Source organism: Vanellus vanellus, assembly GCF_965231255.1.
Source record: "Vanellus vanellus genome assembly, chromosome: 7".
Classification (NCBI taxonomy): domain Eukaryota; kingdom Metazoa; phylum Chordata; class Aves; order Charadriiformes; family Charadriidae; genus Vanellus; species Vanellus vanellus.
The window spans coordinates 36,204,147-36,227,009 of record NC_138912.1 but is presented as its reverse complement, the minus strand read 5'-3'; the positions used below and the strand labels follow the sequence as shown (position 1 = coordinate 36,227,009).

The 22,863-nt window shown below is 37.2% G+C and overlaps 2 protein-coding genes across 2 annotated transcripts in view; one reads left to right on the top strand and one right to left on the bottom strand.

Annotated features, from left to right (window-relative positions):
- Window positions 1–22,863, top strand: part of CTNNA3 (catenin alpha 3) — a gene marked incomplete at both ends in the record, with an annotated part of 521,829 nt that overhangs the window by 144,826 nt on the left and 354,140 nt on the right. The window lies entirely within an intron of this gene.
- The window catches only part of LRRTM3 (leucine rich repeat transmembrane neuronal 3), a gene marked incomplete at both ends in the record, with an annotated part of 88,222 nt that continues 76,057 nt past the window's right edge, over window positions 10,699–22,863 (bottom strand). The window contains one exon of the mRNA XM_082486593.1: window positions 10,699–10,908. Within this exon, the coding sequence (XP_082342719.1) occupies window positions 10,699–10,908 (210 nt within the window). The remainder of the gene's footprint in view (window positions 10,909–22,863) is intronic.

Below are 22,863 nucleotides of genomic sequence, written 5' to 3'. Positions count from 1 at the left end.
TATTGTCTTTATATATATTGTGTTACTATCTTGTCCTTCTGATGTAACGCAACATCTTATTCACCTATTTTTACTGCCGTGACAGATGATGTAGACGGCTTGTTGAATCTAGATGTCGCCGTGTTCACTCCCCTTTCCCAGAGGATTAAAACTGCTTTGGGACCAATCAATATGAACGAGCAGCTTAATTTGTGCCTTCCCATTTTCATTCCTTCTTTTTTACTTGTGTATCTTAATCTGTTACCATAATGACCAGTTACACAGTTTTGTTAAGTCATTCATAGTTGAATCATTTTGGTCTTCCCTTTACATCTGCTTCTCTTACTGCTTACATCTTCTACTCTTACTTTCTTTCTCCATTTTGCACATCTACTCCATCTCCTGTATTGATAGAATTAAATGTTTTCCTAGTTGGATGTATTTCCTAAAATTTGTGGCCTAGGAGAAAATGTTTTTCACTGAAACGCTGATTCATTTGGGGACAGCTTTAATGGAGATCCTGGCCTTGCGTAGGAAATAACTGTAAGGATCTCCAGAGTTGTTATTGGTAGTTAGCCCATTTCACACTCATTCTCAGGAGCTGGTTTGCTTATTTATCTCTGCAGCCAGAGAGTAAACTTACAAAGCAACTCATACTACTTCAGCTTAGTTGACCTGTTGATGCTACAGTATATATGTTAAAGATTTTCCTTTTATAATGTTTGCTTAGTTTTTTTTAATTATTTTTCCAAGGTTACCTTTGTAACTGAGAGTCTGGAAAACTGTGATGTGAATGCAAAAATATACCACTAAAGCATAGCGGACCTCTGCTTTTGATAGGCAGCATTCTGTGTCCTCATTGCCCCGTGTAATTGACCTAGTTTTCATATAAACGATATTTTGGTGTCTTTATGTATATTAGTATTTATTTATTTATTAATAATTCTGTCTTTGATTTACTTTTCCGCTTCCCTTGGTTTCCCTAAAGTCCTCTTAGGTGAAACAGGTCATTAGCAATAAATACTTTTTAACATAAAAGCACTTGATTGAGGCTCTAATGTAGAGATGTTTATTTGCCTCCCAGAACAGTTAGAGAATTGAGATTTAAATGTTTGTGTATGTGGGTTGTCGTCTTTTTCTCTGTGGTCAGTTACTCCTTTTAGTTCACGTACAGAAGGCCAGCTTCTTTATCCCTCTTGATGATTTACCTTTGAATACTGTCTTACTGATTACTCAGATATACAGAAGATATTTAGTACTAGAGAAAATGGAAAGAAAATGTTTTTCGTTTGGGAGGAAGGCAGCAGCATTTTTCATTATCAGGTTGTTTGCCTGTGTGTATTGAGTCCAGACTTAAATTTAATCCTTCTCATCTCCTACTTTATTTAGTGCCTTATTAGCCTGTACCTCCTTTTAAAAACCAGCCTTAAATATCTTTTATTCTAGCTCCATTTAATTTTTGAGAATATATTTTTGTTGTTGTTGTTGTTCCTGCAGCATAACTTAGTTGCATCTGTGATGTTTATATTCTCTTTCTTTGCATCCTCTCTCCGGAGTAACACTGAATTATCTCTACATTTAAATCACTTCACGTTTCAGCTAGCAATATGAGTGTTTTATTTCAGTAACTGTGGTATTTTTGTGGTATTAGCAGTGCCCCTGCATAAATTTTTCCACCTGCATAAATTTCCCCCCCTCCTCTGAATTTTGTAAAGGAAAACCACAAAGTCTTACAATAGGCCATTAATGCTTATTTCTGGAAGCACAAATTAATTCATTCTTTTTCCTAGAATAATTTTGGTTTTTTAGCAAGATCCTTGCATATTACATGAAGGAATATTAGAATTTAATTTAGCAGTGTAAATGATCCGAAATCAGATCTTAATTTCAGTGGGTTTCTTAATTTCTTTGCTAAAGAAAAGGTGGAACTTAAAAATCCTGAGACAGAATGCATATAGATAGGGAAGAAAAGAATGAACAAGTGCCAAAGCTTGTGAATATGGGAGAAGAGACTGGCAGCAATTTACATTTGAGTTCTCATTTTAAATTTAAACCGTGAGATTGATCCTGCAGCACAGAACAGAGGCAGATCTTTATGCCTGTTTGGGATGCAGGTATCTTCAGCAAGATTCTTTGTAGATTCAAGGAGTTATTCAAAGAAAAAAAAGAAATGGAAGAAAGTTTCAGGAAAAAGGTAGCATAGCAAGGGCTATGTTTGAGCCAGACAGTGGACAGGATTAAGAATCCTGTCTTACAAATCTTACAAATTATAATGTCTTAAAAATGGAAATAGAAATTTAATCAATCCTGCCTATTCCCGATTAGGTTCACTAACTTCATTCCTATTTAAGTATGTAATTTTAAAAAGTTTTTTTTTTTTTAAATGTACTGGTCATCTTCACAGGCAGTGCATCTGTCTTTCTGAAACCTCAAGTTTTGGAAAATATCTTACTTTCTTCTCTTAAAACATCATGAGACTCTCAATCTTACGTAACTCATGTAGTCAGTAGTAACCTGTATGGCATTTTTCAAGGTGGCCATGGCATGTAGACCTCCAATAGCTGCAAGTAGCAATTAGGTTATAGGTTAGGCATATAGGAAAAATATTCTAATAGCAAGAATATTTAGGGTGCAAAGAGATAAAAAAAAAAAACAAAACCGAAGACAACACCACGTTGTGTAGTAGAACAAAAAAAAAGTTGATTTTTATTAGCATATTACAGCATTAGCATATTTATGAGTTTATATTTGCAAGATCTAGTACTGAAGGAAAAAGGCACTTGGTCAGACAAGCTTTAGCACGTGCTCACTAGGCAGCAAACCTGTTCAGCTCTGGAGATTGATACCTGAAAGGCATTTAACACTGCTTTTTTTCTCTCCAGTAATTCAGCCTGAAGAGTTGGGGTGGGTTTTTTTGTTTGTTTGTTTTATTTTATTTCTTTCTTTCTGGAATTCTCAGTTGTGACAGTTAGAACTTGGAGAAAGAGGCAAGTTCCAGAAGTTTAAGTAGAAGAAATACGAACTGTCTAGATAATGATAAAGCAGAAGGCAAGAAAAAAACCCGATCTTCCTTATGAATCTTATTTGTATATTCAGATATGTCACTGACAGCTGTATTTTTAACTTTCCTGGAAATGAGAAGGCAACTTTCGGATAATGAAGTGTAGACCAATTGTGTGAGTTTACAGGTTCTTTAAAAATATCGTTACCAACAGCACGATGTATAAGGGAGGTGCATCATCATTACTAGTAAACTAAATCAGTTTCATTATTTCTATTGAAAGAATAAATGACAACAAAATGTATTCAGTATGAATGGTTCAGTTAATGGCTTTCCATGCCTCATTTATGACACACTCTTGTATAAAACTACTGAAATTATTGAAGTGCACTGTGCTGGAGGGACACATCGTTTTCTTTTAATGAGTATTCTCATCTCTAGTTGATGAGTTTTTGTTCTCTAAGAAGCACAGAATTAGTATGTACAACGTTTAAATTATTTAACTTTGAAATATGTTTCATTGGTGCAATCACTTTATGATTAGATTGTAGTAGAAATGTTGCTGAATTGCATCTACCTTAAAAGCCTATTTCTTATGGAATACAAAGTAGAAGTTACTCTCTATGAAAGTTGAAAAAAACCCATATTCTTATATAACTGAACATTTTAAATTCCTTTAGTGTTTATTATAGTAACATCCATCCTGTTTACGTCAGTTCACCTAAGGGAATTAGTAAGGCAATCATCAAACATTAATGTTAATCCAATGAAATTCCATACTAATGCAATGTTAATTAATGCTCACTTGTATATTATCATTACATGTGTTGTGTCTATAGTGGTGACATGTTGAAGTGTCCACTATTACGAATGTATTAGGGCTTTAACGTAACAGAACCGGGTATTAAGAATTCCATGTTGCAGACTCATTTGCTATTACACAGCAGGTGCTCCTTTGTAGTTAGCCATCTAAAGAGACAGTTTTAAGAATGAGTTATTTACATACAAAATTGATGTTGATAAATTAGAATATAAACTCCATGCCATGTGGGATTTTCACAGTTATACACACTGCACTTCAGCTTAGATAAAAATTCTTGGCAAGGTTCTAGTGGCAAAATGTTAATTCCTTAGGTGTTCATTAAAATAACATTAATCATGAACTCTGATGTTCATGTTGATTTATTCTGAAACTTTATAATTAAAATTTATCGGATTCTATAGTTAGGTGGAGCAGGAAAATGGCATTTGGCCTTGTTACTTTATAATAGAATTATTAATTCACTTAAATGTTAGAATTTTTGGGGTAGATTTAACAAACATCTGCTTTTAAGTACGGATCATACAGTCAAACTTGTATCTAATACGAGGTTCATGTGTGTCTTTCTATGTTGAAAAGTGTTTTGCAATTCTTTGCGAGAAACAGGCTTATTTTTTGTTTACCATTGTAACGGACCTGAGAAAGCTGAAAAAAACATTCTGCTTTCTGGTGAGCTGAATCTTGATTTTTAAGAACCCCTCCAAGGGAAATCTGATAATTAAATCTACAGGTTTTCGGATAATGTCTATACTTTAGGTGACTGGATGGATGTTATTCAAGCTACCTAGAAGTTGTCAGTCTGTCATTATTAATTACTTGATAATCATATTTCAGTGTCAAAAATTGAAGTGAAAAATGTTGTTGTTACACTACTCTATCATTCATTTCTACTAGAACAAAGAAAAGAGCTTTTCTTGTCAAAGTAAATTTACTTTCTGCAGGACTTGTAAAGGTTACAAATTTATATGGTTTCAAAGAAGCCATGTACATATTCAAAGAGGCACTATTAAGACACCTCATTTGTCTGAGTAAGTCCCTGACCTACAAATTGTTAGGAACTGTAGGGGCATTCTGGGGACATACTGCTGTGTGCTTGCCCCATTCTTTAGTTCTTCTTCGGGTTTCATCTTTAGCTGCTGTTTGAGACAAGTTATTGAGCCTAGATGTGGATTCATAGAATGGTCTGTGTTGGAAGAGACCTTTAAAGGCCATCTAGCCCAACCTCCCCTGCAATGAGCAGGGACATCTTCAACTAGACCAGGTTGCTCAGAGCCCTGTCCAACCTGACCTTGAACGTTTCCAGGGATGGGGCATTGACCACCTCTCTGGGCAATCTGGGCCAGTGTTTCACCCCCCTCATTGTAACAAATTTCTTCCTTATATCTAGTCTGAATCTTTCCTCTTTCAGTTTAAAGCCTGAAATACTAAAAATAACCCTAAATACTGAAAGGCCACAATGAGGTCTCTCTGGAGCCTTTTCTTCTCCAGGCTTAACAACACCAACTCTCTGAGCCTGTCGTCAAAGGAGGAGAGGTACTCCACCCCTCTCATCATCTTTGTGGCCTCCTCTGGACCAGCTCCAACAGGTCAATGGTGCTCCAGGTGGGGGCTTACCAGAAAGGTGTAGAGGGGCAGAATCACCTCCCTTGACCTGCTGGCCACACTTCTTTTCACGCAACCCAGGATATGGTTGGCCTTCTGGGCTGCGAGCGCAGATTGTCAGCTCATGTCCAGCTTTTCATCCACCAGTACCTTCTTGGCAGGGCTGCTCTCAGTCCCTTTGTTCCCCACCCTGTATTGATACCAGGGAGATCAAAGGTTATGTTCCTTTGATCTGACCAAGTAAAGCCATTACTATATGCATTTACAGATATTTATGCCTTTACTGGTAAGGTTTGCCTTCAAGAAGCCCAGGCCCCTGAGACCCATGCAAAACTGCAGAGCAAAAAGATCTTTCCCTCAGGAGAAGAGGATCAGGCTTGGGAACATGAATTGAACTGCTCTTTCTCACCTGTTCAATTGACTCTTTCTGCTAGATCGGTCGGGAACTAAATAGAGCTGCTTATATTTGGCAGTATACATGATCATGGAATTTGTTTACTTTAACCGTCTTTGAGTAACTACATTGCTAATAAAGCAATTTCCAGAATTTATTACAGTTCCATTGATACTGGAATCCTGCCTTTATTTTTGTAATCAGTAGTGTTTCCTTTGCAGGTATTTTTTTTTATTTGTTTGTTTGTTTTATCATTCACATTACGTTTTGTGCACAATTTCTGTTCTTTTATCCAGTCTGAGGATTGGAAATAACAGTAAGAGATAAAAAATGCCTTCAGAGAGAAGGGGAGATATTGAGTGTCTGCCAGTAAAGCAAGCTAGTACACAGCTTCTGAGGCTGGTATGTTTTCTCTTTGTTATATGATGCCAAAAGAAGTCTGATGTTTGCAATGTATCTCTGAAAATTGTGTGTTTATATATTTTTTTTATAAGTGGTGGCCCTTGAATCTGTTAGAAATAGTTTGTACCATGCCTTATACTGCAAATTTTGATCACTATTTAATTGAAACAGTCATTTGCTTTCTTGTATAGATGTTATTTTGGTGTTTGTTTTCTTTTTTATATACTGGCTTGAGACTGTCGTGGTTTAGGCCAGTAATTTGTCAGATTAATCATTTATCTTCTTATATACCACCTTCTTTAGATAGGACCTCTGTTCAGATACTTATGCTCAATTTCCTGATGGATGTTTCAGCCCTGTAAATTGCTGTACAAGCATGATCCCCTGATGGGCGGTGTGAATTATTGCTTGTAGCAAGATTTGTTTTTAAAATCGTTTTGGTTTGGTTTTTTTTTTTTTTATTGATAGGGGTTATACTCTCTATCGGTTTGTATTTTGCGAGCATAATGAATTCACCCAGCTTTTTCTTGATAAAATGGTCTACCAAGGTATGCTGGTGTCACTTACCTGTAAGACTGAGATTGATGCTGTTGGCTACCTCTGTTTGTGGTTTATGGACCTTATTGCAAAGGGAAATAATATATGAAAGTGACCCTCTGTAAATAAATATTGGACCCATAGGCTCAGCCTACTTTCTTCTTGATAACTTGTAGCTTAGAAGACTGGGGCTTTATTAGGTGACACTTCTTGCTTTTGTCCACATAACTGGAGCGTTTACTATTTCTGTGCACCCTGAGTCAGTATATAGCTGGCAATAATCTGTTGGAAAGCAGGCGTACACTAACATAGGACCTTAGGAGTGAGTTCTTGTTTGGGTTAGCTTAACCTAGATTTTTTTCATGATACGGATTTTTTAGGGAAGGTGCCTACCTGCCATCTAGTTTTCTTGAAGACATCCATCTTGTTGAGAATGGCAGATTTCAGGTTGATGTAGTCCAATAACAAAATGGTATCCAGTTATATGTATGGAAACCTGTGTTTTGACACTCTAGATTTGGGGTGGGCATGTATTCCACTGCTGCTTTGGGCCCTGGGATATTGTATTTGTCTTTCAGAGAACTGGAGTGGCCCATTTGGTGCTACAAATGCCCGGGAAATTGGTGATCGTATAGCAGACCTGTGAGGTGCAGAATCACTGGTACTTCTGTGACCCTGCTGTTCTACCATTTGTCTATTGATATGTTGATCTGAAACTACAAGTCTTTCAGGAGAGATCCAAGACAAACTAGATTTGTTAACGTATGCTTCATTATTGAGGAAAAGAAACAAAAGGAGAAATGTTTGTGTGTATGTGAGTATATACCCAGTTGTGCTTGTTTAACCAGATACATAAAAAGATTTTGTTTCTCTTTGTCCTGGTTTGAGGTAAAACAGAACCAATTTTGTTCAGTAACTTCGCTTCTTAGCCGGGCTTCTTCTAACAACTGAAATTAACTGCATATTGTGCAGACTGTTCACTCTCTCAGAGTGATAAGGCCAATTGTTTATAGCTGATGCCCAGGCATGGGATGCAGAGAGGCTCCTGCTTATACTTATTGTCATAACAGCCAAGGCCAACCAACTTCGTTATTTGCCACGTTGGAGGGTCGGAAGCGGAAAAGCATAGTGGGGTCCCACCTGCAGGGAGGAGCGGACAGGACAGGTGACCCAAAACTGACCAACAGGGTATTCCATCCCATCTGCCTCATGCTCAGTATAAAAGCTGAGGGACCAAAGGGTCAGGGGGCTCTTGCTTCAATGGCCGACGTCTGAGGAGGACTCTGTCTGCCTGTGATCCCAATCCTGACTCCAGATCCGGAATCCAGTTCCCGTCCGCCACTGAGTCCAGCCTGGGACTGCCCCAGTGCCAGCCGGTGACGTGATTGTCATCTCGGGAGCTTGATACGGTTTTGTATATATTTTTCATTATTTCTTTTTATTTTATTATTAATATTTCATTAAAGTAGTTTAGTTTCTTCTAAACTCTTAAGTCTCTTTTTCCTCCTCTGCCTCTCTCTTTATAGAGGGGTAGAGGGGAGCATCTGTCGGTCCCGTCTGGGGTCCCTCGGGTCCCCAGTGGTGGATTTGGCCTAAACCACGACAGATTAATTGGCGCCCAACGTGGGGCCCGAACCCACGACCCTGAGATTAAGAGTTTAAGATTAAGAAGCCCAGCTAAGAAGCTAAGTTACTGAACAAAATTGGTTCTGTTTTACCTCAAACCAGGACACTCTTGGCATAAGAAAATATTTTATCATGTTCCTTAGCCAAAGTTCATTAGTGTCTAACATTGAAAATACCCATGTCATAAATTAGAAGTACATGGAGCCTTTGAATGTTTGTGCATTTCGAGTAACTGCATCAGTGCCAGGAGAGTGTTCGCACGCCGCAAGTATTTGAGGGTAGTGGGTCAAGGTAAAGAAAAGGAAGGGCAGAGTAAGAATAACTGAAATAATCTTTGGGAGGACAGTATTTGATCCCAACGGCTCAGGCCTTCTTTTATGACCAGAATGCCTAAACATGAAACCTTAAAAATAACTTTAAAATAAAGCGGTTAACTTCGTCTTGTAGTATAACAGTCACTTGACTCCAGAATGACACCTGCATTTTTGGTTTCTTTTTATAATTAGCAAAATGTATTTTAAAACTGTGCATAGTAAAATTCCAGCACTGTAGAAGATGACCAGAAATTCAAGAACCCGTGTAGTAAAGAAATAAGAAACTTAATTGTGGAGGTTTAAGATGAGTCTAAAAAGACAAATAATGTTTTGAATAGCAAATAATTTATGCAAAATATGTTACAAAATCTAAGATGCTAAATAAATAACCAATACAATGTATTCTGTTTTGACACTTTGTTTCCACTTAAAAGATAGTGAATGCAGATTCGTTAACAATATTTTGAAGCTATTTTTCATTATATTTGCTTTATATTTTGTACAAAGAGTTGAACTTTAATTTTAAATTTCAGTCTTCTGCTCTGAAGCTACACGAAAATATGGTGGGATAAACATTCAGAAAAATAGATTTGTGGTTATATAATTTCTCTTTATTATAAAAAAGTTGCTTCACCATATGAAACTTTTTTCCCTATATTTTGAAAGGCTCGTGTTTCCGTTTATATTTCACCTAGTCGGCATGATATAATGTGTTTCTAATTTCTGTAATCCTTTATGATTACAACATGATGGCGGTATTATAAAAGTTATTCTCATACAGTATTGAGAAGTCTTGAAGATTTAAAACCGAAGAATGGGATATAAGAATGCTTCAATCCAGATATTAAGCGGTAGACAAATAAGCAATGTAGTAATTGTGAAAGACTTAATACTACGTCTTTTTGTATTCAAAGGTTTTGCATTTTCTTTTCTTAGCTTGATGTATCAGCATGTTGAAAGGCTACTAACCTTTACCATTTGGTCCGAATTACTGTGTTTTTCAGCAAAGTAGAGATTTCTTACTTTTGAGTAACATTTTACATTCTAGGAGCAGTATAACTCTAAGGGCTTGTTTCTGTTGCCACGTCTGTCAGCAGCTATCTTTGCCAGAAGTAGGTTTTGTGCCCATTTGTCTTTAAGTAGAAATACAAATGCCTGATTTGGCAGGCTATACTTTCACAGCAGATTTTGTAAAGACAGCTGCCTATTTAAGTCTCCTGGCCATATTGTCTTGCAGAACAGTGAGACTTTACAAAACATCATCAGCGTTGGCTAACAGTTGCATACATCAACTTTGTTTTTAAAATATATCATTTTATCGTTACATTGTTGTGATTTAGAAATCAGGCCGTATTTCAAGGCAATAGGTAAGCTTGAGGAGAATTGTAACTTCTTTTTTTTTTATTTTCATTTGTAAGAAAACTTGGCTGTGTATTTGAAGAATTTCTTAGTAGTCTGAACAGTTAAACCCTCCTGTTGGTAAATGCATTACTTCTGGAACCAGTAGATAAAATTCTACACGTTAAACACGGTAAAAACGGTGCATATTCTGCAAAGTTTTCTGGGCACAAAAGCAGTAACAAAATGATCCCTACAAAACAGAGTAACTTAATAAGACAAGAAATAACTTTTGTTAATTTGAAACTTTAGAAACTGAAACTTGTAAAGTAAGATGTAATTAAATTATGGTACTGTACATACCAGCTGTTCTTGGTAATTGAAACTTTACAATATGAAAAATACATTACATCTGTACAGTTTATACAGGTAGGTAGGATGAGTTTTGAAAAAGATTCACTTTAAGGGTCATACTCTGAAGTCAAAAAAATACTGCACAACTTAACTAATTACAAATTGTAGACTTGAAACAATTAATCTTTGTGATTCATTTTTAATTTGAACAGGGATCCTAGAATCCATAATATGTTGTCTCACTTCTGTCCATAATGTTACATAGAATTTGGTTGCAGCCTCTGCTACAGGAAAAAAAAAAAAAAAGACAACCACAAAAAAAAACCAACAGTTAAGCCAGCTGCTGGCTGTGTTCCTTGATTCGTGCTGCTGTTGTTATTGTGCTCAGACCCAGATCAGTTTCTAGGTGTGTTTCCACTGTTTCTTCCTGGTTATTCGAGTCATAGGGCTTGTGAGCAAGCAGTTCATGATGTACTCCACAGTAACTTATCGTGGGCTGATCATAGGCAAGAAATGTTGACACGTTCATAGACAATGGTATCTAGGGGAAAAACACAGATGAAAAACAGCCAGTTACCAAAAGACATAATCAAATTGTACTTGCCTGAATTTGATGTTGAAGCAGCGGACTGTCTAAAAACATTGGCTAATGCCAAATATAGTGCTGCACGTAAAAAAAATCTCTTCCATCTCTATCCCTCTACCCCCTCCACTCCACCCAAACCCTGGTCTTTGCTAGGGTGTTTTAAGCCTAGCCATTACCGCCTTTGATCTGGGCCCAGGACTAGGTGTGTGCTTGAATGTGTTTGTGAGGATTAGGATGTGATTGAACTCGAATTATCTTTAGAATATAACTGCTGTCTGCTCAAATCAATGTATCAGGGAAGAGAAAGAGCGGTGACTCAATTTGGGCGTATGTGGAATATTTCAAATGAAATTTAAATGGCTTTTCAAGTTTAAAAGTGGTTAGTGGATCTTGCTTGAATATATCAGTGGGTGTGATACCTTTGGTATAACACATTTCCTATTATTTGTAGCATAAGCATCTATTTGAATCTAGGAGCTTTCAGTAAATATTGGATCACGGTAGATTCACTGTTATGCTATGGTAGCTCTGGAAGCTTCCCTATTGCAGGTTTAATTCAAATTCTTTAGGCTGAAAAGTTACTGGAATTTTTTGTACTGTTTTCTTGGGGATTTTGAACATGCTTCAGCATAGAATTATTTACAATATACTATAGAATCAGAGGTGAAGTTAATACAGATTTTTAATTGTATGTATTTGTACCATTAGATTTATTTTTATATATATTAAGAGAATCAAAGGATGAAAAAGGTTACTATATTATAATAGCTGTGAGTCATGCTTTAAAGTATTTAAAAATCGTATTTCCAGTCCATTGTAAAATTAAAGAGAACAACTTACATTTGTGACTTTTATTGTTCTCTTGCTGTTATTTTGAAGACTAACTGAAATGTAATAAAACTAAATATGAAGACAGGTAATATTTAAAAGCATTTTAATTTGAAATAAGAAATAATACAAAATAAAACTGTTTCTCATTAGCACAATCAGTTGATACAGTTGGATGTCCCACCTGCATCTCTACATGATGCATGTTGGAAGTCCCATTATAAACATGGAAATGGATGGCTTTTCTCCTTACATATGAGATCTCAGTAGCTCATGAAGAGCTAAATAACATTCAGCTTAGAAGATGCATGTATGTAGCATAACGTGTGATCACACTGTCTGAATCAAAAGAATATCAGTTAAAGCTGTGACAAAACTGCCTCTTCATAGGACAGAATCAGAAACCCAGTGGAATGTATCTTTTTCTGTCCTGACTCTTGTATTTGAAAGATATAAGGTTAAGGACACCATACTGTATCATAGGTGTCTGGTGATCTGTATCTCTTCACTCACAAACTTTCATGAGCTCTCTGCGTTTCATGTAGCCACCTTGGGTGTGTTTTATTTATTTTCCTCATGATAAAACACCGGATGAACACCTCGGGCTTTCTTAAAACAATGAAAAGACTTTACCTGAGGAAGAACTGGCATTTTAAATACATGCAGCAAGAAGAAATGCTCCAGATTTTTCCCCCTTCATGAACACTAGCAGTATCTTTTCTTAAACTATTGAACATTTCCTTTTACAGCTCATAATGTACTTCCTAACCTAACTTCATGAATGCGATGCAATATTGGATGGTGTCTCCATGGGCATGGTTTACTTTTGGATGCTGTGATGCAATGAATATATACTGTCTCCTGCAGGTTTGCTGTTGTGATGGAGGAAAGGGTACAGTGCTTTGCTGTGTCCTGTGATCACATCCAGAATGCTGGCCCCTAAGGGATCTCCTCGAGTAGCAATTTCAATACACAATTATTAAGCCTTACTGTAAACAAGACTGATCCCCTCCCTCCCAGGTTGATTGTGCCTTGAGTTCCCATCGTACTGTAGGGCAAAAACATCTGCGGTCCTCTTTGTACCTAACCTAAAGACTACCGTAAATTCTGGAGATGGGATGTAAGCAAAGCCACTTCCATCTCCATTCGTGTTCTGTTGACCAGACATATGTGCCTGAGAGATATACAGAGTTTCTTGCTGAATGAACCGTGTTAGTAAAAGGTGAGGCTAGAAGGCATGAGACGTCCCAAAGAGCATACAAAAAGGAAAAATGGTATAAAAGCTCTGGCTGTACAGGGAATCATGAAGATCTGCTGGTCCTTACTTTTTCTCTGCCCATGTAGCTAAGTTAGTCACATTTTTATTGCCCCTTTTTTTACGGGAGCAAAAGGTGGTGAATGGCCTTGAATTACTAATGCCTATCCACACTTCCATGGAAACCAAACAACCAGACAAAATGTTTTACAATGTGGCTTCAAATGTGCTGTTGCCCACATTTTGATTGGAATAGTCAATGAGGAGATATTCAATGCCACATCTATCAAAATAGAAGATATGAGTTGACATGCTTCGTAAAAATTAAAATCTGTCTCTGTGTGTTTGGAATGAGAGCTGAGGCTTGCATACATTTTGAAAAGGGTTTGTTTTATGCATGTTGGACTGGAAAAGTATGTGTGTGTTGTGATCTTAATACCTGGTCATATCCTCAGTAGCTGTTTTTCATGTACCTTTTTATGTAACGTATCTAAATTGCCGACATTTGACCATATTCTCTTGTCAGCAGCATCAGAATAGAAAGAAAGCAGAAGGGAAGAAAGGAGCACTTTAACCGCTTCAGATCTCTAGTCAGAAACAAGCTGATTATGGTTATAGGCTTGTTCTGATTTCTTTCTGATGCTGACACGAGGGCCTTGCAGTAAAGCAACTCTACAGGAAGTTGGTCAGCAGTGTAAGGTGAGCAAAGGAAACTACACGTGCAGTTGCTACGAAATGTAGACAATTGCATTCATGCATTCTTTCATGCATACGCATACAGGCCTGAGTGGGAAGCCACACAGGAGGAGATCTAAGGCCTAGCTGAGATTAGAGAAACAGAACAACTTTGGGATTAACGGCATTTTGGTTAGTCTGGTAAAGTTTCCATTCTGAAAAAATTAGCTCGTGGGGTTCTCCATTTCTGTTTTCTGAAAGGATGTATGAAATTGCGTTGTCGATTCTCCCTTATTCTGGATAAATATGAACCAGGAATGATGGTACTCTTCAGAAGGATCTGCACTGGTTGTTTTTATAGCTAGATCTTTCCTGCAGAATGCAAACTCTGCACCTTTTAGAAAATTAGTGAGATTCAGACCTGTTATAAAATCTCCCAGATAGTTTTTTCTGACCTACCCCTTTTCTCTTGTTGCATCTTTTTTCCCTTCCTAAGTATGTCCCCTTCTGTCTCTATTTCCTAGAATGGTCAGGATCTGACCACCTGCCATGTTTCTTTTTAGTGTAAGTATCTGGGGAAGGAGGCTTCTTGGTCACTCCAGTTCATACCACAGCTCATTGGTAACCATCAGGTGAAGCTGCTACCAACTGCTGTTTTATTGCTGTCTGGGTGTGCTGGATCACTTCGGGCCTCTCAGGTTATAGTCCTGGAACAGAGATGTCAACCCTTATGGCATAGTAATTAAACAAGGAACATCCCTGTTCATATTTCTTCCTTTGCATTTTTCCTTCCTGTTTTTCTTCTGATAGCGGTGTGTGTCTCAGTAACAGTTCTATCTATATAAACCTCCTGTTCTTTGAACTTTTTTAAAAATTCAAATAAGTAATACCACAGCACTTGTAAATGACAGCTCTCATCTCTTTGACAGCAATTCTGGAGTAAAAACCACTGCATTGTTTAATTACTAGTGATGTTTGAACTTCGTATTGTTTGGAGTTCAGGTTCAGAGGAGCATCCAAAAAGCCTTGGCTTATCTCATATTTACAGTTCAGAAGCCTTAAAATTGCAATTACTATTCAAGGAAACATCTGTCCTGCAAGCTGAATTTAATTGCATAGTGTTAAATTTCTGTGCAGTGGTGGTGGTGAGCTCCAGCGACCCTATATCTTTTCATTAAGGTAGTCTAAAACTCCAGACATGTTTTACATAGAAAATGTAGCCAAAAGGTTGCATTTACAAAACTGTATAGCAAACCAGAATTTTTAAAAAAATAATTCTTTTCAGTACTGACAAGAATTTAATCCAATGTTTAGGATGTTGATGTTTTCACATTTCTATTTTGATTGTCACCGGCAGTTGAAAAGTTACTACAGATTAAAAAGGAAGTGGTTTGTGTGTTTTGTTATGTTTTTGTTTTTTTTTGTTGTTGTTGTTTTTTTTAAATGAGACTGAGAATTTGGTTCTGGCTTCTCTCTAGCAATTACAGAGATCTGCAGGAAATAGGTTATTTTATCCAGACTGCAGAAGTATATTCGCTACTAAACAGATGTGAACTGGTGGGGGAGGGGAATGCTTCTAGCTACAGATGAGTATCTGGGCAGTCGGCAAAGATGGGAAAGGTTCTAGCAAAAGCATACAGCATTTATTAAGCTTCTGGTGCTGTGGCTGTGTTCTTATCTGATTGCTTGACCTTGTCTTGGCTTTCATAAGAAACAGAATTGGAATTTTTTTCTGAATTTATTGTATTTAGAATTAGAGGCAGTATTTTCAGCCTAAGGATTTTGGTATTTTGTTAAATTGAATGGACATGGGGTGTTCAAACCTCCAGGGGGGATTTCAAGACTCAGCCACAGAATCCTGGAAATGAAAGCTTGGAAACTAAAGGCGTAAGGGGGCATAGCCACAGATGTGGAGAGGCTTAAGAAAGTAGGCATGGGAAAATATGATAGGGCAAAGGAATATTATCCATGGAGATGGAAGAGATAAGGAGCTGAAAAACAGAAGATCATGAACAGGAGGGATGAAAATAAGCAAACCAAGTTGTACACTGAAGTAAGAGAATAAAATGAGCTGAAGGATGGAAGCAATAGAAGTGATGGAGCTGTGATATATCATTCTGAAAATGTACAGAATATAGGAATGTTATTACAACGTAGGTGTGGGAATGTAAAATATCAACATATGGTCAACATATGAGAATTAAATCTATTTCATATAGAAATCAGTGGAATTTTGCTATTGGCTCCAGTAAAAAAGAATGGAGCGAGCCCTTGTAATATATAGCAGGGAACCATAAAGGGTTTATTGGCATGAATCAAAATTAAATCCTTTAGTCATGACCACTGTGAAGAATCCTGTTATTTCAAATAAACCTCAAAACAAACCTGATACTTTACCATCCATTATTTTGTCTTTGCGATGTATTTGCCATATTGTTTAAATTTATTGGAGGTTAAATTTTGAATAGCACTATTTTTGAATCCTTATGCATGTAAAACAGAAAAAAGCTTGAAGCAATAAAATACCTTGGGTTTATTAGATAAAGAATACATTAGAATAAATTATAATTAATGTATTTAAGAAATCTTATCTAAATTGGCTCTTTCATGAATCTTAACAACCTGATCTCCGACTTCGAATTACAAGTGAAGGCAGTTTCTGTCTTCATTTGGGAACCCCCCGATTTTGTAGTTTCTCTCCCGTTTCCTATACCTGTGAATGTCACTATTGAATGCTGTTTTCAGGAAAGCATCACTGAACCCATTTTATTCATATTTACTAGCCAATATTTCCAGGGTATCTTTATTTCTTCTCTAAATACTTCTGTTTCCCACAAGCTTATTTGCAAATCACTTGTCAAACTGTGCATTATTTTTGCTACCTCCACTTTCTCAGCTCCCTCTCGACTTCCCAACTTGCCTGCTCCAAGCTTCGTTATGCTGTTCTCTTTAGCATGGGCAGACACATGTACCTGATTTTCTCTTTCATTCTCTGTCCTATTTTCCCATATTTCTTATCTACATGTCTTGTCCCCTACTTTCCCCTTCCATTTCCCTGAGTCTTCGCTCCACACAATGTCTGGTGACTTCTGCATCTGCTTTTCACTCTGCAGCGACTCCATCCCTCTGCTGACCCACTGCTTCTGTCCACCGGCCTACCCCAAGCTCGTTCCGCTGAAATGCATCTTACCCTGCCCTCTCCGAGAGCTGTCTCGTGTAGCCAGGACTACCTTGCATAACGGAGTATATAGGCACGGTTTCTCAGTTTTTCACGTTTGCCTCTTTTCCATGCAGTCCTCCGTAGGTGCCCCTTGTTGTCATACATAACGTTGCAGGGCATTGTAATGCCTGTCCCAGACCTAGGTAGGTCTTGGAATATTTGAAGTACTTCACAAGGTTCTGGTTTATCGATAAAGTTGCACAAGAATTACCTGAACACTCATTCGAGCTTCTTAACTGGCTTCTCCTTGAAGCCGAGTCCCTCTTCCTCATAGAATCTTAAGACAGGATTGTAGCAAGATTGGTCTGTATCTTTGTTTGCACCTCCCACCCCTGCACCTCCGCGTTTAAATCCTCTCTGTGATTTAGGCAGGTCTAGCATGTAACAAGTCCCTTATTTTCTTTCCTAAGTAGCACATCCAGTGGCTTTCTGTGAAAGCCCTAAAGTTGTCTGGTAGGTATATTTATGAAAAGAAAGTACTTATTTGATTATGATCTCTTCCCATTCATTGTCTGCTTCTTTGAGCATGTATTTACTTAAAAGTGCTGTGCTGTGGAACAAGGGAGATGATTAAAGTCAAGCTTCTGTTAAAGGAATGGATAAACCTGTTACAGCCAATTTGTGACCCTCATAGATTTACAGTTCAGATCCTCCTAGCTCCTCTACCAAAATGTAACTCAGCCATGGGGGTAAGGTTACCAGAAGTTATTTTTTGGTGGTGGTGGTAATTGCATACTCCGTGAGGAGGCCTTAGTGCAAGGCAACGAGTACCTCGTGTTCAATTGTGGTGCCTTTAAAGTGCTGAAAATGGACGGCTACAAAAATTGCTAGTCACTTTTAAAGATCTTAGTTTTCCTTTAAACTTCTAAATTCTTAGGTGGTTGTTCTTTAAAACTTGTGTCTGCAGAGTTCAACCTTTCAAAGTCCATATTCTAAAGGCCTGGGAAAGGGCAGTGTGTTGTTAGATTAGCTGGTGAGAACTTTGGCATGAAATGTCACAAGGCGTTGGTATTAACTCACCCAGCTTTACTTGTGAGTGGCAGGGAGGAGTTGTGCAAGTGAAGGAATGCAAAGGGAAGGATGTTTTCAAGTTTTTTCTGCTTCTCTCAAAATTAATTTCTACTCAGTTCAGGCTGTAATTAAAAATCTACCAAAAGTGTAACAGTGACAATAGCTTTCGTCAAATAGAGAAATTTTTCTTCACACAAACAGTAAGTTAATGCCTTCTTGGTGAAGGAGAATTGTGTTTTCTATTCAAATGGCACATCTGTCCAGATGTATGTGATTTCAACGTGAAAATTTGTGTTGCTCAAGAACACTTGCTTTTCTTCTGCTATGATTTTCCTTCTCTGCAGTAAATCTGGGCAATAAAGTACAGTAGTGATATGTTTCATGTGCTCTGCTTGGGTTTAGTAATTTTTCTATTCCAACATGTTCATCTCCGGTTACCTAAATTAGGGTCCCATATCGTGACAAATAATGCAACCGTAACCAAACGCGTATTACTGTGCATCTGTTTTGTGCCCAATCTTCACTACCATGTTAGGCTAAACATGTGTAATAACTGTGCATTCTTATCAGAGAAAGACGAGAGTGAGGAAGCAAAGGACATATGAGAGGTTGCATCGCATCTGTGTGTTAAGCTTTATAAACCATCACACTGAATGTGAGGGCCAGTTGTCCCCATGGCAATATAAGAAATACTATTTCAAAGCTCCCATTGAAGTAGCTGCTGTTTCTGGACTTTACTTGTTCTAGTGGCTGGATGCCCCGTGTCTATATTGCTACCTAAAAAGAAAAAGCTTTAGTGAGTGCATGATTAGAATTATAGTCCATCAGTAATAGGGTTCTTATCTGTTCAGTGTTTAAAATGAATTTTAAGTAATTTATGATGCAGCGTATTCCCTGGGAGAGGAGGGTGTTGTTAAAAAGTAAAAATAATCTTTAAAAAAAAAAACAACAGTACTCTTGAACCTTTGTATTGAATGTTGGACGTATAAACAGTAAGCTGATTTTTTTCTGAGGGATTGGAGGCATTCAACAACTGCTGAGTTCCATGAGAAAACCATGCAATTTTTTTTTTAGTTATGTCAGTGTAGGTTTGATATCTTAATTTTAAAGCAGAAGGAATTGGCAAAATTTTTTCAGCAAGTTGAATATACTAGTTTTGACAATGGCCTTTACCAGTTTTTGAAATGCCAAAGTGGCTAACAGCTGCTAACAACTGTTACAGAATATTACCCCTTTCTTTTTATTTTTAAGTAGAAGAAGATAAGGAAGAGGAGGAAGCAGAGCTAAACAGGTTTTATTTTTCATTCTGATTCATTCTGATTCTGATTAGTTGCTGGACATTTTGTCTTGCACATTGTTAATTTTCTCAAAATTTGAACAAGGTGACATGTGCTTAACATCCTTCCTTCCTGCAAAGAATGTGGCATTCGTGGGATGAGAACAACTTGTGACTTGATTAGCTTTAATTGCTTGCTTGGCTCTGAAAGCAGTATGTATTACATTTTATTTTAGTTAGACATTCATGTTAGCTATTAATATTAAAAAATGAACATACACTGTTCTGCCTGACAAGGTAAATATCTGCCCTATCTTTGAGTTTTTTAATTTGTTTGTGTGTGGTCTTTTGCTTTGTATTTCTTTTTGGTTTTGTTTTGTTGTTTGGGTTTTTTAATTATTTTACCAGCCTGCAGTTTGGGATTTTTATTATTATTTTTTTTAAATAACAGTCCTTCAAATTCTAGTGTAATAAATTGAATTAAGGAAGTAGGTACGAGAGTGTATGATTACGAGTAAAAATATATCCTTTCAATTGATGCCTTTTTTAAAATATGCTTCATAATATTTAATAATGAAGTGTATATTGCCCTGAAGTATTTCTAAAAATGTTATTACAATTAGATCAGTATCTCTTGAGCAATAACCTTTTTAGGTTTCTCATCTGTTTTTCATTTGTACACAAAAGTCGGTGTTTATTGTTCGGCTCTGAAGGCATAATTACTGAAGCATCATTTTAAAAAGACAGCTTTGAACTTTGTGGGACTGAAAGTAAATCAACACAGGTAAAGCTTTTGCTTTAGATGCTGGATGGATTCAGTTCAAAGTGTTAGATAGCAAGGATTTGTTACATATAGAAAAAGCTAGCTCATTTAGTTGAGACAAAAAAGTTTGTTTCAGCTTGGAGAACTTGACCATCATACTGTATCTTAGTTATAATTCATTACTTAGCAATCAGTAGATAATCTTAAAATATGAAGAATTTGCATGGATAAAAAGCACATGAAAAAAGACACCTTTGAAAAGTAAGTAATGTATTTGTAGAGAAGTCTCAAAGAGAGTATGTTTGTAAGCCTCATGTATGTAGGTAGATGTGTATATATTGTATGAATACACTTGTGAGTCCTGTGGACGAGCCCTGAAAGAGGTCAGTGCAGCTCCTTCCCGTCTCCTCTGAAAGTTTGAGAGTCTTAAAAAGGAAACTAGACTTTATTGGTATATGTAGAAGGAAAGGGAGCTGAATGAAAGGAACCAATGAGATGAGTTTGATTTATATTATAGATTTGTTTCATATTTAGAGGAGGTCTATCTCCCCTAAAAAAAAAAATAAAAGCAAACCTATGGTACCATAACGTTGAAGAAACAAGGTAGCACAGTTAATTCTAGAAGAACCTGTACAAGCCAGGCTTAGTTAAACATTAGAGTGCCTTTTTTAGTTAAATACCCTAGGGCCTGATTGTGCAGGATCTTCTAGAAACCAAAGGGAAGACTTTTTGTTTAGGAGAGCTCTGTGGAGAGTAAAGTCTGTGCATGGTATTCTGTGGTATTCCTCTTAATGAGCAAAAATCTCTGAAGAATGGCTGTATCCAATATCTACTCAGTTATGGCACAAACTGCAGTAATTTTTACAGAATTTCATTAAGTGTGATTGTTTTGGTTGATAGTTGAACTTTTTGGCCCGTCACAGGGCTATAAGTATTTTTGGTTTTTTTTGAGGACTCTATTCCTCAAAGGTTAGAATCTCATATATCGGATAGGCTTGTGTAAGCGTGATTAATACGTTCTTATTTTCTTCTTCTCTAATTATTTTAATGTAACAAGCGATTTTAATATCCCCTAAGTGCTATAACAGGCAATCTCATTACTTTTCATCAGGCTTGTTTACAGAGAAATAAAACAGCAGCAAAATAAGTAACACTGAATAAACCAGATGTTGAAGTATTACCTACTCTGAGTATTCAGAACCACGAGTCAGACTCTGAAGAAGTCATGCGCCTACCTTAAGAAAAGGAGGGTATTTATGTTGATATTATCTTTAGCTTCTTGTTTACTTTTTGGTGTCTTGGCTGTTCAGGAATATTACATAGCTTTTGTATCTAACTATGAACCACTAGGTTCTAACTTTAGTGAAAGCTGAAGATCTTAAATCTCCGATAGTAGGGACCTTAGGAAATATCAAGAAACTTGATAATACTGGCGATATAGATGTCTTCATTTTTCCACTTTGCCCTTTCTCTGTTATCTCCCAACTGTTAACCTCTTCTTTCCTACTTCTCTTGTTTTATTGTTTTCCCTCTTTAAGAGGAAGCATCTTTCTGATTGTTAACCGTATTAATAATTTATGTAACCTCTCCATCTTCTAGTTGTATTGTTTTTGGCTGCCATTAGTCTGTTACCTCGTTCACCTTTGCTTTTCTTTGTATTCTCTTGTATCTCTTTGGCTACTTTTCAGTAAGGTGCCCTAATGCTCTCTTTCCTTAAGCACCCTGTCCCCAAATATGCTTTCTTGACTCCAGGAAAGGAGACAGGAAAGCCTGGTGGTGCTGAGAGAAACTCACAGTGAAGTCATCCACTGCAGTTTTAAATTCTGAGCATTAGCTTTTAGCCCTTGATATTTAAAAAGTTCTCCTGCTGAATGAACTGTGGTTGTGGGTTTCATAGTGTCCAAAGTCAGATCCTGCCAGCTGTTGCATGCAGTTGTGACTAGCCTACAAGAATGAGCTCATGAGACATCCACGTAGTTCATCTAGTGTTTGTATAAATTGGCATTGTATGGGCCAACAGATGCCAGGGCTAAAAGGTTTATAGATCTGAAGGGAAAAGAACTTGCACCGTCTCTGAGAGCAAGGAGGAGGCCTTATTTACTCACCTAGTTTGATTTTTCTCTCAAAATTTTGTGTGAAGAAAACTGAGTTGAAGACAAACTTGATGTGTTTCGTTTGAATTCTGCATTACTGATAGCTTGAGATTAAACTGGTGGTCCAATTTAAAACCCACAAAAAAACAACAACTGAAACCTGATGCCTTCAATCCTCTTTTCCTGACATTTCTGGAGAAGAGGTTTTTCAGTCGCATCTATAGCTGACAGAATCCTGCCCACGGTGTCCTTGTAACTGAAAAGTCATTACACAGTCTCAGCAACACAGATGTGCTGGCAAAACCCTTCATGCAGATGCTGCCATGCTTACTTTTATTAGCTCAGCTTGTATCGGTCAGGATGTTCTTCAGCTGGTGCAGGAGGTCTGCTGTTAGATTGTTCTGATGAGCGTGACTGCTATTAAAGCTCTCTCACCTGACTTGCAGTAACATTGAGGCATTCAATGGTCAGTGATATGTTATGATATCAGGGGTATTCCTATATAATGAAAGCTCAAGTCCCAGGAGCCTTAGGAAATGTGTAAGAAAGATTAAAAAAGACAAACAATAATATCCCACATTCCCCTTACCCTTCTCTGATACCTCTTTGTACTGCTGCATTATTTTGTGAAGCAATGCTGATCAGCGTTTGAGGTTGGCCAAAGCATACCTAGATATATACGGCACATGTGGATTCATTTAAAAGGCGTATCATGAAAAATGTCTCTTTGGATGTAGGAAACTACGTATGAAGAATGAGAATGTTAAGTGTGTGGGTTTGATTTCATTC